Source organism: Haplochromis burtoni, unplaced genomic scaffold, assembly GCF_018398535.1.
Source record: "Haplochromis burtoni strain Fernald_Lab_line unplaced genomic scaffold, NCSU_Asbu1 Contig_888, whole genome shotgun sequence".
Lineage (NCBI taxonomy): Eukaryota > Metazoa > Chordata > Actinopteri > Cichliformes > Cichlidae > Haplochromis > Haplochromis burtoni.
The window spans coordinates 16,394-34,232 of NW_024583249.1; the positions used below are offsets into that span (position 1 = coordinate 16,394).

At 41.4% G+C, this 17,839-nt stretch overlaps 1 protein-coding gene across 3 annotated transcripts in view; it reads right to left on the reverse strand.

The window, feature by feature from the left end:
- Positions 1–17,336, reverse strand: part of LOC102289103 (beta-1,4 N-acetylgalactosaminyltransferase 2) — a 33,472-nt gene extending 16,136 nt beyond the window's left edge. Inside the window, exons 1-2 of one of the 3 annotated variants that reach the window (XM_042215988.1) lie at positions 17,256–17,336; positions 13,511–13,635 (exon numbers count right to left, since the gene is read on the reverse strand). In XM_042215988.1, the coding sequence (XP_042071922.1) occupies positions 13,511–13,635; positions 17,256–17,321 (191 nt within the window). In that variant the 5' untranslated portion in view covers positions 17,322–17,336. Of the gene's footprint in view, positions 1–10,894; positions 11,002–13,510; positions 13,636–16,924; positions 17,127–17,255 lie in introns of those variants that run through there. The other 2 variants (XM_042215989.1, XM_042215990.1) reach the window with 2 other exon arrangements.
- Between the last annotated feature and the right edge of the window lie 503 nt (positions 17,337–17,839).

The window sequence follows — 17,839 nt, forward strand, 5'->3', positions numbered from 1 at the left end:
AAAGACCAAAATAATTCCAAACGCCAGATCTGAATGAGGGTGGGGAGGTCCACTTCTGTCTCGCTAGCTTGCCCTGCGCTCTTCCTTCTGACCATGGCTGTGTTGAGTGCTCAGTGAATCTGCGTTCGACTACTCCGCCTAGGCTGCACTCTCGAGCCTAGGCGGAGTAGTCAAATGCAGATTCACTGAGCGCTCAACACAGACAGCATCGTCAGAAGGAAAGTTGATAAAATAAATTACAAATTTTGTATTCTTTTTTTTTTCTCCCCTTTGGTTTTCTTTCTTTCTCTCCCCCTCTTTCTTTCATTCTTTCCCCCGTCCTATCCCACAGTCATGTCTGTCCCGTTTGCAACTGAAAATGAAATAAATTCATAATTATAACTAGAAAGCGAAAATTTCTGAAGAAATTTTAAGTGTGCCTATGCCGCCGCTAATCAGTGTAGTTTGCCATTCAAACGGCTACAGAGAGCAAAACTCAGCAGAGCAGCCATTCTCCACCATGAACTATGGTAAAACCAAACACCGCTCGCGCCTCACAGATGACAGCTTACGGTTTTGTGTAAAGATGAGGTGACTTCGTACAGCCCCGATTTGTAGACGCTGTGCGCAGAGGTTCATAAGCAGACCCGACAATGTTTGCATGAACACGCTGTGAAGCATTACGTTATGGACCACTTTTCACACATAGTTGCTGTACCCACACAGCCGGCTGTAGCTTTTCATCTCACAGCCCGACACATACAAAAAAAAAAAAGCAGAGAGAGCACAGACTTTACACCTGAGAGGCGTGATTGCAGATGCCGCTGAGGTGGGTCCACCTCCCCTGCAGCGGCACTGCAGACCACGCCCTGCCACACACATCAAACACGTAAAATAAATATTTATGCACTTTTGCATTCACTTTTTGTTTTTTGTTATTTTTACACAGTGTTCTGAATGATTAACAATGGTCTACAGCCAATCTTGTGTATTATTATACAAACTTTGGTTGTAAGATTCAGATAACTATTTAATAAAAGCTAAATATTTTATATGAGAGTAAGAAAGAAAAGTATATCTTTGTGTCCCCCTCTCCCTGTTAATGCCCTACCTGGCCCCAGGTAGTTCAATTCAACCAGGCGTTCAATTTGTGGCTCGGACTGTTCCGTTTATTCAGATGCTGGGGCAAACACCACTCCAACTCTGCTGCTGGCCCTTTGCAAATCACAGTAAACACTGCGTGATTATCAACATAGTAAAATACAACATATATATATATAAAAACACATTAAGCAAAAATAATCATGTTTTTACAAAATTCCACGGTCTCAGGAATGAGTATGACACAAAACTAACATAGCAGGATTACCAGCAAACTGCAGCTGAAAAGCTAATGCTTCATCTTCCATTACAAATGAATCAGTAACATCAGTAAGCATGGACGCGGTTCAGTTGTGAGTTGGTAATATCCATTTTAAAGTTAGTGCTTAGCATCTCTTGTTGCTTCTTTACAAGCTCACTTTGTCGGGCTCTGTTAAGGCCAAATTGCCCAGAGTACGAAAGAAGGAGGGAGCTTGAGGTTAAGTTTCAGGCACTTTATTGTCACCGCTTAATTTCTGGGGCTGTAACACAGCGGGTGTACATAAGTGTGTGTCTGGGTGTGTGTGTGTGTGGTTTCCTACAAAGGAAATAAACAAGGGAAATAACAATCAATAAAGAGAATAGACAAGTCAAATACTCAAATATAAACATAATACAACATAGTTAACATAATCAAATATAAAGATCAGAAAAATATAATACACTTCAAACTGCTCACACTATGCAACTAAATAGCATTAGTGCGAGGTTAAGCAACCGTCAGTACACAGGAACTACTTCCGGTAGTTATACAAAATAAAAGCGTCCCCCATTATAATCCGCTATAATGCTCTTATTGTGAAGGGCAAGGAGCTTGCAAAAAAAGAAAAGCGTCTGGACTTCTTTAAGTTGCTTGAAGACGTTTCACCTCTCATCCGAGAAGCTTCTTCAGTTCTAAGGTCAAATGGTGGAGAGTCCCAGATATAAACCTAGTGGGAGTGACCCCCCACAGAGGGACAAAAGGACCCCCTGATGATCCTCTAATCACCTGAGCCAAGGTGTGAAATTGGGTGCGGGCCCCAATCAGCCAGAGTTTCAGGTGGGTTCATTGTGAAACCTGGCCTCACCTTGTCATGCAAATTCCTGAGGTCAGATGGCCCAGGATGTGAGTGGGCGTTAAGGCGTCTGGGAAGGGATCTCAAAACTGGATTATAGATGGCAGAGAGTTGGTGTCGTAAACCCCCGCCTCTGTTCAAAGATGGTCGCTCACAGTGGACATAGATGGCTTCTTTCACTCCTCTTTCAAACCATCTGTCCTCTCTGTCCAAAATGTGAACATTGGCATCCTCGAAAGAGTGTCCTTTATCCTTAAGATGCAGATGGACTGCTGAGTCTTGTCCTGTGGAGGTGGCTCTTCTGTGTTGTGCCATGCGCTTGTGAAGTGGCTGTTTGGTCTCTCCGATGTAGAGGTCTGGGCATTCCTCGCTGCACTGTACAGCATACACCACGTTGTTAAGTTTGTGTTTTGGCGTTTTGTCTTTCGGGTGAACCAGTTTCTGTCTGAGTGTGTTGCTGGGTCTGAAATACACTGGGATGTCATGCTTGGAGAAAACTCTCCTGAGTTTTTCTGATACACCGGCTACATAGGGGATGACAATGTTGTTGCGTCTGTCCTTCTTATCCTCCTTCGCTGGTGTCTGGTCTTCTTTTCTGTGCCTCTTTGCTGACTTTAAAAACGCCCATTTAGGATAGCCGCACGTTTTGAGTGCTTCCTTTACATGTGTGTGTTCCTTCTTTTTTCCTTCAGGTTGAGAGGGAACATGTTCTGCCCGGTGGTGTAGGGTCCTAATTACTCCAAGTTTGTGTTCCAGAGGGTGATGGGAGTCAAAAAGGAGGTACTGGTCCGTGTGTGTGGGCTTCCGGTAAATTTCGATGTTGAGTTTGCCGTTCTCTTCAATGTGCACAGCGCAGTCCAGGAAAGGCAGACAGTTGTCCTTTGTGTCTTCCCTGGTGAACTTGATGTTTTTATCCACAGCGTTAATGTGCGCAGTGAAGGATTCCACTTCTTGTGTCTTGATTTTGACCCAGGTGTCGTCCACATATCTGTACCAGTGGCTGGGTACTCTTCCTTTGAAAGAGCCAAGGGCCTTCCTTTCCACTTCCTCCATGTAAAGGTTGGCTACAATAGGTGACACGGGGGAGCCCATGGCACAGCCATGTTTTTGTCTGTAAAAGCCTTCGTTGTACTTGAAATATGTAGTGGTGAGGCAGAGGTCTAACAGTGTGCAGATCTGATCGGGTGTGAAGTTGGTCCTTTCCTCCAAGGAGCTGTCTTCTTGTAATCGTTTTCTGACCGTCTCCACGGCCTCCGTGGTGGGTATGCAAGTGAAGAGAGAGACTACATCAAAGGACACCATGGTTTCATCTGGATCCAGGGTAAGTTTCTGGACCTTGTCGGTGAAGTCGGTGGAGTTCTTGATGTGGTGTGGGGTGTTCCCCACGAGAGGCGCAAGGATGGTAGCAAGGTGTTTTGCAATGTTATACGTGGCCGAGTTTATGCTACTGACTATGGGTCTGAGTGGGACAGCTTCCTTGTGGATCTTCGGAAGTCCATAGATGCAGGGTATGGCATCTCCTGGGTAAAGGCGGTGATATGTAAGCCGGTCAATAATTTTGTCCTTTTCAAAGTCTTGAAGGCAAGCTATAACTTTCTTTTTGTAGCTGCTTGTGGGGTCTCGCTTTAGGGCTTCGTAGGTATTGTCGTCACTGAGGAGAGTAGTGATCTTTGCATGGTAATCTGTAGTGTTTAGGACCACGGTGCATCTTCCCTTATCAGCTGGTAAAACAGTGATGTTGTGGTCTTTGCTCAGGGAAGCGACGGCCTTCTTTTCCTGTATTGTGAGGTTGGATGGAGGGACTTTGGCACTGGAGAGCGTGGCTGAGACTTTCATCCTGATTTGCTCTGCTTCTGTCTGTGATAATTTATTAATCCGTATGGCAGATTCCGTGGCTGTGATGAGGTCCACTATGGGCAACTGTTGTGGAGAGATGGCAAAATTGAGTCCTTTGGCTAATACTCTCTTTTCAGGTTCAGTGAGAATCCTGTCTGAAAAGTTCTTAACCCATTTCTCCTGACTGACTTCAGGTGTGTTTTCTTCTCTGGGTTGTGTCGATTCAGGATGAGGAGTGTGTGTTTTTGAAAGCAAGGTGTGAAATTTCCTGCGTTGTCTTTCTTTTCCTTTAGAGTGTTGGGCCCGCTGAGCCTTGTCCACAAACTTGTAAACCTCTTCTAAGATTGGAGAGGGTAGAAGGATTTCCAGTTCTTGCAGGGTCTGGCTGATCTTGATCTGGAGGGCATCTATGGTGAAATGGACCTGTCTTATCCTTTCACTTAAAAGGTGATTTTGTGCTCTCTGTAGAATCAAGTCTGCTCTGTATCCCCTGACAGTGGATCCAAGGCGCAGGCTCTTAGGAACAACTCTGCTTTGTCTACATCTTAGGTTGAAACGGAGATGGTTCCTATAATCCGCTAGTTTCCTTGATTCCCTTTCATACTCCCGCACCAGTTGAAGGGTGTTCCTCCCAAAATGTACGGCAATATGTCTGTGAAGGTTCTCAGTCATCCAGGTCATCGTAGTCAAAGGAGCTTGCAAAGAAAAGCGTCTGGACTTCTTTAAGTTGCTTGAAGACGTTTCACCTCTCATCCGAGAAGCTTCTTCAGTTCTAAGGTCAAATGGTGGAGAGTCCCAGATATAAACCTAGTGGGAGTTTCCCCCCACAGAGGGACAAAAGGACCCCCTGATGATCCTCTAATCACCTGAGCCAAGGTGTGAAATTGGGTGCGGGCCCCAATCAGCCAGAGTTTCAGGTGGGTTCATTGTGAAACCTGGCCTCACCTTGTCATGCGAATTCCTGAGGTCAGATGGCCCAGGATGTGAGTGGGCGTTAAGGCGTCTGGGAAGGGATCTCAAAACTGGATTATAGATGGCAGAGAGTTGGTGTCGTAAACCCCCGCCTCTGTTCAAAGATGGTCGCTCACAGTGGACATAGATGGCTTCTTTCACTCCTCTTTCAAACTCTTCAGTTCTTTGACCTTAGAACTGAAGAAGCTTCTCGGATGAGAGGTGAAACGTCTTCAAGCAACTTAAAGAAGTCCAGACGCTTTTTTTGCAAGCTCCTTTGACTACGATGACCTGGATGATTGAGAACCTTCACAGACTTATTGTGAAGGGCAAGCAGGACGCCATACTTCCGGTCAAACTACGTTCGCTATTTTTAGAAACATTCCTACCTGATACTACAAGTAACAGCGCACACAGCTTTATAGAAACTCCGTCGTGCTAGCTAGCACGCAGTACGAGTTATCGTTAGCCACCACCGGTCAATCGGGGGTGAAAGGAGAGACTGAAAGGGTGTTTTTTAGCGAAGGCTAGCTAGCCGGCTAGCAGCAACATCGTGAGAAATCTCTTGCTAATATGGGATGTTTTGACAAAACGAGCAGATATTTGACGTTTACACACCTACATTCTCACCTGAAAATATCTTAAAAGTTTACTTTGTGACCTAGAAACACGAATAAGAGGAATATATTAAACGAAGTGGCAGCCGCCATTGTTTGACTCGGTAGAGGCGTGCTTTGCATTGTGGGATTTTGAGTTTTAAGGCAAAGCATTGTGGGATTTGGAGTTTTAAGGCAAATTTGCACTAAAATGTAAATATTTACAAAACTATAAAAGTTATGAACACCAAAAGTCATAGCATAGTAGTCCAGACCCAGCCGCACAAAATGATGTGACATATGTAACCCTTGTGTCAAAACTGTGCGGCACATAAGCGTGGGAAAATTTTCACTAAAATATTAATATTTAAAAAACTCTAGAAGTAATAACCACCAAATGTCATAGCAACTCATTCCAGCTCCAGCCGCACACAATGATATATCATATGTGAACCTTGTCTCAAAACTGTGGGGCGAGTTAAGGTCCAAAATTTCAGGCGGAAAAAGGAAAATAATAATAAAAATAATAAATCCGAGCAATAGTAATAAGTGTGCCTTTTGGCATAGGCACACTTAATAAATCCGAGCAATAGTAATAGGTGTGCCTTCGCATAGGCACACTTAATAAAGGTCAATCAAATGGACCAATATGATGATCCACTTGGTGAAATAAATCCTTTTGGCATCTTTCTTGGCCTCAAGACAACAATTCTGATGGCTATAGATCCAAACGGGACAAAAAAAAAAAAAAAAAAAAATAAAAAAAAATTTAAAAAAATTTGTATTGTTCGATACATATGCGTAGCGAACCGAAAGCACTGTATCGAACGGTTCAATATCGATACGAATATCGTTGCACCCCTAATGTGTGTGTATATATATGTGTGTGTGTCAATATCGATACGAATATCGTTGCACCCCTAATGTGTGTGTGTGTCAATATCGATACGAATATCGTTGGACCCCTAATGTGTGTGTGTGTGTATATACATAGTTTATCTGTGTGTGTGTGTCTGTGTGTGTGTGTGTGTGTGTGTGTGTGTGTGTGTGTTTGTGGGTGTGTGTTGGGTCGTTGACATAGCGTTTTGTGTTTTGTGATTATTTTCCTCTGTTCAAGTTATTCTGTGTCCGGTTCAGGTTCTAGATTTCCTGTTCTATTCTGAAGGTCTGTGTCTGTTGTCATTGTGTTCAGCTTGTGTCCTCCAGTCATCATGTGTATTCAGATCAGCTGTTCTTCCCTCCTGTGTGCGATTACCCGATTACCTTGTGTGTGTGTATATATAGTGGGTGTTGGTCTGTGTTCGTTGTCGGCTCGTCTGTGTTTCTTGGTATCCTGTTCCTTAGTCTGCGTCTCTCTGCTCCACTGTCCGTTTCGTTAAGATTTCAGGTTTGCTCTTTAGTTTCTCCCAGTTCAGGTTTCCGTTAGTTTGTCTCATGCTTCGTTGCCTGTTTTTGCCACCACCACTTTGTAAATAAACGTCACTCGTATCATCAGTTTGCTGCATTTTGGGTCCTCCTTTTCCTCCACTCCACACGGCTCACTCCGCCAGCCGTGACAGTACGAGCCGACCAAACATGGATCCAGCAGCATTCGCACCTTCCCAGGAGTTTCGGGAGGAAGTAATAGACACTGTTTCAAGGTTGGTTAACCTGTGGCTCGAACGTGAGGGAGAGGAGTTTCACCGCGCTGTAGAAGCCAGGCTACAGCAGCTAATTTCTGCTCACTCCTGGCTACTCGGCTCTCTTCACCCGCTCGCACAGGACTTCATTCTTCACGAACTGCACCTTCACCCTCCAGCCGCTACCGCTTCCCAACCCAGCCCGGCGGTGAAGATTTTGCCCGGCCCGCCGGAGGTTTTGCCCGGCCCGCCGGAGGTTTTGCCCGGGAGGAAGCGACGATCGCGCCGTCGGCGCGTCGCCCCACAGCCGGAGATTAGGACTTCGGAACTGCCGGCTGTGGTGAGTGGAAAAGACACTCCGTCTGTTTCGCCAGCTCGAATGACTGTTTATATAGATAGATAAATATATATTTATCTATCTAGATAGATATAGATATATATAGATATATATATATATCTATATATAGATCTAGATATATATATCTATATATAGATCTAGATATAATCTATAGATAGATTGCTAGATCTAGAGGCCAGCTAGCCCCCATGGGCAAAGCCCTGGCTATCAGGTGTGGCTAGAGAAATTGAACTCAGAACCTTGAGTCTTACAGTCCAGGCCACTAAACTAAACCCAGTCATATTTCAAGAACACTGAACAAGAGATATCCAACATCCATCCAAGCTCTGCACTGAGGTAATACTCATATGATCAAACTTCCTGTATTCAGGGGTTGGTCCCACAGATCAACAAGTGCAATCCCCCACCTTCCCTCTCTTTGTTACCATTCAAATAAACTTCTCCAGTTTGAATGATATCCCAATGTAATTGCTGTAGATGCTGTATTGGTATGGATGAGTGTATCAATGTCTCGATCAGTGTATCAATATCACGTTCACCACTTGCATATAGTTTACCTATGTTTCATCCAAAATAATTATATAAATATTAGCATTTTCTGTACAATGTTGACCCTTCTATCGGGGACATAGGAACAAAAAACATTGAAACAAAGAGAAAAAAGCAAGCTAATAATATGGTTTAAAAAAAAACCCCAATATTAATTTGGTACCAGTGTATATATAAATTTACCTTTGACTTGGAAACTCACCTTGAACAGTGGCCTCTGCAGTTGGAGTTTCTGTTGTTAGGACACCATTAGACACAGTTAAGAGAACCTATAATAGAAACACATGAATAAACTAAAAAGTGCTGTGAGTAATTTTAGCAATACCAACATTACTACCATCTCCACAAAACTGCACCACCCCTTAAGCTGTCTGTTTAAACCAGAAGAAAGCTTTAAAGTGAGAAGGCATTAGACATTAGTCCCGCCTTGTAGAGAACCTGATGCAAATACATATTTTACATCATTCATATAGTTTTATTTAAGATTCAGTGCATATCAGATACATTACACAGCCCAAAGGTGTGTCATCTGTCTTGTTAAAGTGCAAACTAGTGGGAGATGCAAGTATGCTTCTTTATTATTTATTCTGTCTAGTCTCAAGAACTAACAGCTATAACAACTCTGTTGCTCATGTCATACATCTCGTATCACAAATCTGGTGATTGCTTCTGGTTTTGACAAACCAGCAGGACAACTATGAATACATAGTTGACAACTATGCCATGGTTACGTGGTTCGGTCAGCTGAAAAAAGGGTGGAGTGCCCACTCTGGGTCAGGGAAGAGTTCCTGCCCCAAGTGGAGAAATTGAAATATCTTGAGGTCTTGTTCACGAATTAGGGAGAAGGGAGCAGGAGATCGACAGAGTGATTGGTGCTGTGGCTGCAGTGAGGTAGACACTGTACTGGTCTGTCGTGGCCATTGGAGGGCCGGCGCCAGTGCCAGCACCCATTCTGATGGGCGGTCTGTTCCTCTGGCTAAAAGGCTCTCCTTTAACCCTGGTCGGGTTCCTACCAGAGCTTTCCTAGTTTCTCACCCTTCTCTGTACTTATGCTTGCTATGCCCTGCCAGCGACATGCATTACTCCTAACGTGCATATTCTTTTCCCCAGCCAGAAGAACTGTTTGTTATTTTGGGGTTCCTGCTCTAATCCCTTTCACAGCTGGGGTTCCTTTCTGCTGAGAAAGGCCATCGTAGTCTAACCGCAAAACACCGACCTATATTCTTTTCATCAATAAATCAAATCTAATTATCTCTCCTTATTGAATTCACATTCAGGGAATCTGTTGACTCTACTAGGTATGTAACACACAATAACTTAAACTTTATTATACTTGGTTGGTTGGTTAATAATGCAAATTTTCATGTCAGTTTTAAATTACTGTACATGAATAACTTGCACAGATTTACATATATCACTAGCCAATACTAGTGTTACCTGGTGAAATATAGGGTCTACTAAAATAAACTGACTGAAACTGAATAACAATGTGTTATGAAAGCCAGTACTGACTATGTAGATTGTATATCAAGCCTTGTTTGCCACACATGAATGCAATAATGCTTTTTTTGATAGTTAGTATACAGTATACAAATTAAACACACATATCTTTGAACTTTAGAAACATTCAGCAGCCATCTTTCATAAATCAGCCAACCTCTACCATTCAGTCAGGCAGATCTGGGTGAGATCTGCCTGTTTCTAATCTGTGATATCAGACCAACCTTATAGCTGTTTCCTTCTTCCGCATGCAGACCTAAACCTGAAATTCAAAAATTACCTTCAGTGTCACTTAGTCCTTCTACTGAAATACACATATTCACATCATATTTTGAAATTACACAAGTGTTGCCAGGTGAGTTCTTGAGGACACCTCAGCTATCTTTCACTCAGGTTTCTCAGTGGGTGAATGCCATAGGCATTCAACCTATTGTGTTCCTGTTTCCCTATATTTTTAATCTTCTTATTATTCTAGTTGCTCCGTTCTTTGTCCTTTGACTACTCCCACAGTTCTCAGGCTATTTTCACCATTCAAATTTTAAAAATTCTGCCATTTCTGTTCTTACCTGCTATATCTTTTGGTGTCATTACTTTTGAAAATATTAAGCTTTTTGTGCTGTTTTTTTGTCCCAATGACATGATTGGGACCAATTCGATCTGACTACTGACAGCATAATTTTATAAAAAGTACTATGATCACTTTCATGTTAACAGTATCTTCATAAATAACTGTGAACCATGGCCTTGTTGCCTTCCTATTCTATTTGCATTTATATTTTTTATAGGAACATAAAAACTAAAACATTGGTGACTGAAGCATATATTGAGCTTGAATTACCTGGTATTGCAGTTGCAGTCAAGGGTCGTACTATAACGCCCTGGATAGGATACTGCAGAGGAGAATTAGGCAAAGCAAAAAGTAGCTTGGATTGTATTGAATTAGTCCTGTTGAGGAGATGGAATTGGGAAAAATTACACAAGAATTTTGAGTACTCAGTAACACACACACACACTTTAAATTATTTTATTACTGAACTGTAAGTCTAACAGTTCCCGGAAAGCTCCCACTCATACATCCATCTTCTACCTGGCTTTGTATTGCTGGAACTCTTTAGCTCGTCGCTGCATTAATTCCTCATACTGGTCTTCTGGGATGCGGTCTTTGAGGATTGTTGAGCCATCAGGACAAGTACATGGACCAGGTAAACGGTGTTGTGGGGGCAAAGATGACTTATAAATTAGAGAACCTGAAGAGTGCCTGTAATATGGAAGTCCTGAAGAGTCACAATTCAACATCAACATTTAAATGAACTACTACAGTCAAGTATAAAAGAAAGTATATCCTTATGTAATGTGATCCTTATGGCAGCCTCAGCATGGCCATCCTTCATCATTAGATTCCTTCTCATCAGTCATTTCTTGGTCTAATTGCATGGATTATATTCCCTTCAGATGCAGACAATTTCTCCTCTATCATCAGCTCTGGTGCGACAAAATATTTGGTTGCACCTGTGCGACCAACTGTTCGGGTAGCAAAAAAAAAATCTGCAACCTTCCCTGTGGTCAACAACAGACACACATTTTGCCCCTATCGTGGACTAAACCAATCAGAGATAGTAAGGGGCGGGACCTCTCTGATTGGCCGTGGTCCAGTTGAAAGTGCAGGTGGAAGTGGGAGGTGAGTAGCTTGAATAAAGCGATATCAATTCATTAAATCCTGAATCGACTTTTAAATATAACTGTGTTTTGCCAGAAACGCCAGATTCTCAGATTAAAGCTCACAAAACCATTTCAACAACAACCAAACAGCAAATGAGAGCAGGTACACGGATTCCACACAAAGACGTAAACACAGACGGACCGACGCATCAGAATCAGCTTTGTCTTTCTCGGCTTTCTCACCCGACGGCCCGTAGACGGACACGCTGTCGGAGCTTAGCGGTTCTGATGCGTCCGGCCCGCGCTGTGATTACGTCTTTTTGCGCTGATTCTGAGCTGCAGGTTTTGTTTCACACTTCATGCACAGCGAGCTCTCTCTTTATCTCTCTCTGTACTTCAAGAACAGTTTCCCGTCTCCAATCTCTGTTTTCTGTATTATTCATTCGCTTATTACCCACCAGTCTACCGTTGTTTACAGCGCTGTGGCTGCTGTCTTTTTCTTTTCTTTTTTTCACTTAAATGACCTCGGACAAGAAAGCCTATTTTTTCTGTTGTTCAATACTGAAGAAATTTAAACTTTATATGCAGAACATTGTAGAATATTTTTAAGGTTATCTGCTATAAAAAGCCAGACCAGGAAAATCTCCTTCATGTTTTTCTGTGTTTTATTCTCAGTTACTTTCACACAAAGGCATCTGCTGTGATGTTCACAATTCTGATGAAGTCAGTACTGATAAATGATCAGAATTATAATATTTCTGACTGTCTGAGGCTAAGTTGAATCGAATCGAATCGAATGGATTATAGAAATCAGTGATGATACCCAGCCCTAGTGAGCAGCCTAGGCACGACAGAAGTGGATGTAGCTGTAATAGGAAAAGAACTATTGCTAACTTTTCTGTTAAGTTAAGGCCTGATCCTTCTGAAATTCATAGCCAGTGCTCTGACACGGTGTCATCAATCTTTGAATGCTGAAAAAGCACAGTGTATCCAGAAAAACACATTATATTATATAAATTATTATAAAATTTGTGTGCGCCTAACTTTTGTGCCGGTACGCCTAACTTTTTAAAGTTAGGCGTACCGGTACGCCCATGGCAAAAAGTTTTCCTGGCCTCTCTCCTCCTCACCAGTGTAGTGATCAAATAAGTAGTAAAGAGCCTCACTTAGGTTATATATCGCCGTGTCATGGTGCTGACACCCAGTGACCTGTGAGCAAGGCCTCAAAAAAGCATTGTACACCAAATCTACGAGAAATGTTCAATGATACAATGATACTGCCAACAGAGGAGTTGTTCTCTTGGAAGTGAGGCTCTATTGAGCAAACATTTCCAGAGTAGTTGCTAGGGAACCCATTGTGCGTGTGTGTGTTTACAGCCATCTGAACTCAGTTATTTACAGTAATTGTTCTATTTGTGTGTTGTGGAACCCATTGTGCGTGTGTGTGTTTACAGCCATCTGAACTCAGTTATTTACAGTAATTGTTGTCTCCACCATTCATTTCTAGTGATTGGTCATTATTGACCGGAAACAGTAAGTGTACAAATGTTGAATAAAATGAATTAGAGATCATTCACGAATCTCCCAGAACATTTCTAAACATATATGCAGTTCTCTCTACAATGATCGTGACAAAGACACTATCAAAAAATACATCCGTCCATTTGCTTCCGCTTCTCCTTTTCAGGGTCGCGGGCGGCACTGGAGCCAATCCCAGCTGTCATAGGGCAAGAGGCGGAGTACACCCTGGACAGGTCGCCAGTCTGTGACAGGGCTAACACACAAGGACAGACAACTTTCGCACTTACATTCACAACTATGGACAATTTCGATTGTTCAGTTAACCTATCCCCACAAACTGCAGGTCTTTGGACTGTGGGAGGAAACCATAGGCATTCACCCAGGGAGAACCAACACAAACAAGGGGAGAACATGCAAACTCCACACAGAAAGACCCCGGCCTGATGGTGGAATTGAACTCCGGACCCTCTTGCTGTGAGGAAACCGCACTAACCACTGTGCCACCGTGCTGACCCCACTATCAAATAATCAATACATAATTGACATGCAGACTATCAGGGTTTTACAAATCTTATGCACTGGTCATTTTTCAGCACAGCACTGTTTTAGCTACATCAGTTTATCCTTCTCACTCAGTTGCTTCAGTCTATTTGCCATGAAAAGAAAAATGTGTACCGTACATATCATATTTTTATGTACACACACACACACACACACACACACCACAAGGATACAGGAATACTTTACCTTTGTTTTTTGTAGGCTAGCGCACTTGTCCCATTACACAAATTCCCGAAATAGAATGCAAACATAATGATCAGCACGCCGACAACAGCAATCACAAAAAGCTTTGAGCTTGTACAGACAGACATCTGTTGATACACACAAACACAAATTATAGTAGATTAATTAACAAAGGCAAAATCTTTACCATCTAAATAGTTACATTTTGCAAATCAGTCATATAAAACACGTTATGTCTTGACTCACATCTTAGATATGATTGAACATGTATAAAATGAACAAATACTTTCTTTTTTTTCCCTTTGCTTCTGTAAAAAGTTCATCCTGCCTTTCATGTCTCTCAGTTGAAGCTCTCTGTGTTATTGCCAAAAAGTAATTTCCAGTACTTGCCAGAAATATTTAAGCTGTTGTAAATGACTTGTCAACATTTAGATGTCGTTTATTTATTCGGGTGAACAGTCTCATTTACATTAGAAATGTGTTTTTGAAGAGTGAGCTGACCAAGGGGCCAGCAGAAATTGAAGAATAATATAGCAGTAGCATAACGATAGTGGGCAGAAAAGACCCAATTGAATAAAATTTAGACACAATATCATGGAATCATAAAGATACTTGCGACACAAGTTATTTCTTTATTTTATATATAAGCCTTTTGTAAAGTCTATTATCTACAATCGGTTTACCAATATAAACAGATATATTACACATGAAAAAACCCCAGAAACACTGGAAAACACATTTTGACAGTTTATTGCCTGTATCTTGCAATACTATAAGTCCTTTTGGCTGCCAAGGGGCTCATGGGATTGGAAGAGATTAGTCCATTAGTCCAGGCAGTATGTCAGAATTAGCGCCATCTGCCTGTGTTCAGACAAACTGCAATTTTAAGGCGCAATTCATTTTTGCTTTGTCTGTTTGAAAATAAATAACTGCAATAATGTGAACTAAAATAATGTTGTTTTTATCATTGCAAACTAGGTCTGCACAAGTAGGATCAAAATGATTATTTTGGAAAAATATTGAGATCAGAATACTTAATTTACCATTGATTTTAGTAACATTAATGTTTTTTTATTATTATTTAACTGTTATGTAAATATAATACTGCTTTCACATCTTAATATTGGTACAAACATTGCTTAAAAACAGATAAACTGTTAAACAATACACCAAAACTTAACACAAAGTTCAATCAACAGGCCCTGCTTTCACTCTACAGTCCTTATGGTCTATCAAAACCATAGTGATAAGCTTGATCAGCTTGGAAGGGGAGCACATTGACAAAGACAATATATTCCTAACATCATTCCTAATTTTAATAAATTACAAGTCTTTGCAGATTAATAATGTTTATTCACTTCGTGTCTCCAGCAATGCCATTCTCCCTTTTAAGCCCAAGCACAAGTGCAGCCATAAAAGCAAATTCATAGAATCTTGACGGATATCTGGATATTTGGATATCATCTATCGTCGCTTCCTGAGTACGCCCATTATTTAAATAGTTTGCTTCACTACAAACAGCAAACAGTAGAGCTTAAAAACTTGTTTAAAGCATTTGTGAGTATGAGTATTCACAGCAGTGTCATCAATGTATCATTTATTTTGCATGAGTCACCTTGGCACAGGTAGTCTCACTGCAAGTTAGGTATGTGCCAGTCTTACCAAGTTTTACACGACGCTCAACCCAGACCTGTTTAAGAGTTCTTAATTTTATTATGCTTTTTACGAGGGAAACTGGTTGGTTTTTCAACCTCTTATATGTGGTTAGAGGACACACGCGTGCACACACACACACACACACACACACACACCTCGCACACACACACACGGACACACACGCGCGCGCACACACACACACGCACACACACACACACACACACACACACACACACACACCTGTAAGGCAGTTTTAAATAGGAGATTACAATGTAATCCTATATCTTCAGTGACTGAAAAAACAAGTATTTGCTAAAGAGGTGTACCTTTTTTTGTTCTTGTTAATACGTTTCTGTATGCACTCATAAGAAAACATATGAGACCCACAGGCTTTAACCCTCTGACATCTTTTTAAAAATACTCTAAGAAATATATAAAATACTCCAAGTCTCCACAGATGAGGGAAACAATAATGATCAAAATAATTTACACACAACAAAAACTATTTACAGTTTTACTTTTTTCTGTGCTCAGAAAAAAAATGTGTGCTTTGACCCAAAACATTTAAAGCACACCATGATATTAAGGTAAAAAAAAAGAAGACTTTCATTGGCTGCATATTTGAAGACAGAGTACAGTTACCTGGAGTAAGATTATTCATATGACATAACGATCCAGAAATTTAGTTTTAATGTGAAACCTCAGGGGAGAGCCACTACCTCTTGCTTGCCTCAGTGATACAACGTTTTATGTGTAGAGTTGGTCAATCAGCATTTTCTGAAGCTTGTTTTGACCATGTTTATGTGCCGAAAAGCCTGAACACATGGGTTAAATAGCTGTCCAGCAGGTGTACTTAATAAAGTGTATAAATATAAAAGTATGGGCTTCTTTCCCTTTTTGTGGTAAAGGACTATTTACTTCAAAGACAAACTTCCTTGACAGGTGCATGATTAAAAAAAACCTAATGAATACCTACAGTGCCAGAATCAGAAAGTATCGGAAAATTTAAATTACATAACTTATGATAGGTTTGTAACTTGAACCCATCCGCTGGAACGTTGAAGGCAATATAATTACACTGCAAAGCAAGACACAAGTAGGCAAGCTTCTTCATGTTTCTCGTGCACGGGAGAGAACCGGACAGGCGCCGTTCCTTCGCTTGACCCCAGTTGCTCTCGTCCGTCCTCCCGTACACTGTCCTTTTATTGAGGTTACATGAATATGCATAGGTTCATTAACATATGACGTCTTACATAAACACAAAGAGTACCTTGCCTGTGTGTGTGTGTGTGTGTGTGTGTGTGTGTGTGTGTGTGTGTGTGTGTGTGTGTGTGTGTGTGTGGACTGCTGATCAAAGGGTCAAACATCCTTGGTCAGGAAGAGGGTAGCCTCCCCCTCACCCTAGATGGTTCATCCTAGATAACACGGTGAGGAAGTCCTGCAGTTCATCTAAACAAAGAGCACTTAGACTAGAACAGACGCAACTACGTTAATCCTACCATAAAACAATAAGACACGGTATGACCTCTCATGCTCCCAAAGTGCTGTCTAATACACACAAAGTTTGCAGACTATCAAGGATCAAAACCTCTACCAATCTACAACTAATTACAAAACTCTAAGCATATATAAGTAAATATTTCTAAGCATAAATGACAATCAACAATACAAATCTAACAACTTATTTATGTAATTGCAAAGATATTGGGTTTTTATTGTTGTAGTATGACAAAAGTATAGAAAAAATAGCTCATTTCCTACCTCTTCTTCCTGCTGTTTATGGAGCCACAATAAGAAAAAGTGATGAGCGAGTGACGGAAAGCCGTTCTTGAAAAACTTGAACAATTTGAATATAATTGTTGAAAAGTTTGCACACTATGAAAGGTGCGATGTTCTTCTTTTCAGGTAACTGGTGTCATAGAGGACAATATAGTGTTACGATGAGGTACGATAAGGAGGCGGAACCACTGAGCAAGGTTGAACAGCAGAATAAAAGCTCAACCAACTGTTCTGATACATCCACACAGCTCCATGCTTTACCGACAGAAAAAACCCAAACAACAAAACCAAAGTCTGAATATATGTCATTTACCTTTTCTTGTTGTTTTAGATCATTTGTGGATTTTGGTCCTTGAGTAGCAGTATGTAGTATGTGCATGCACCAAGAATAGCAGTACAAATAAGCAGATATTTCTCTCTCAAAACATTTAGGTAAATAAAGGTAATTTCCAGCATAACCAGTTTTCATTATAGCCAACAGCTTTTTTTTGAGTCAGGCATCAGCTGTTCCCCTGATGTACTTTCATGTGACAGTAAAGCTAGTTTGACTAGATGGCAATGTGAAATTTACAGGTCTTGCGGTGCAACAGTAAACACTAAAGACTGGAATACTCAGCATAGGTAATGTCAATGTTGTTTGTGTAAGAAAAAGGAGAAGTACTGTGGGATATAATGGGGGTGTTTTTCTGTTATTTTAGTATCGATACTGATCAGGAAGGCTAACTCTGTGGTCGGCATGAAGCTGGACACTCTGGTGACAGTGGCAGAGAAAAGGACACTAAAAAAACTGCTGGACATTATGAAGAATGCTGGGCATCCTCTGCACACGGCCATTAACAACCAGAAGAGTCTGTTCAGTGACAGGTTGCTTCTCCCCAAGACAAGAACTATCTCCCC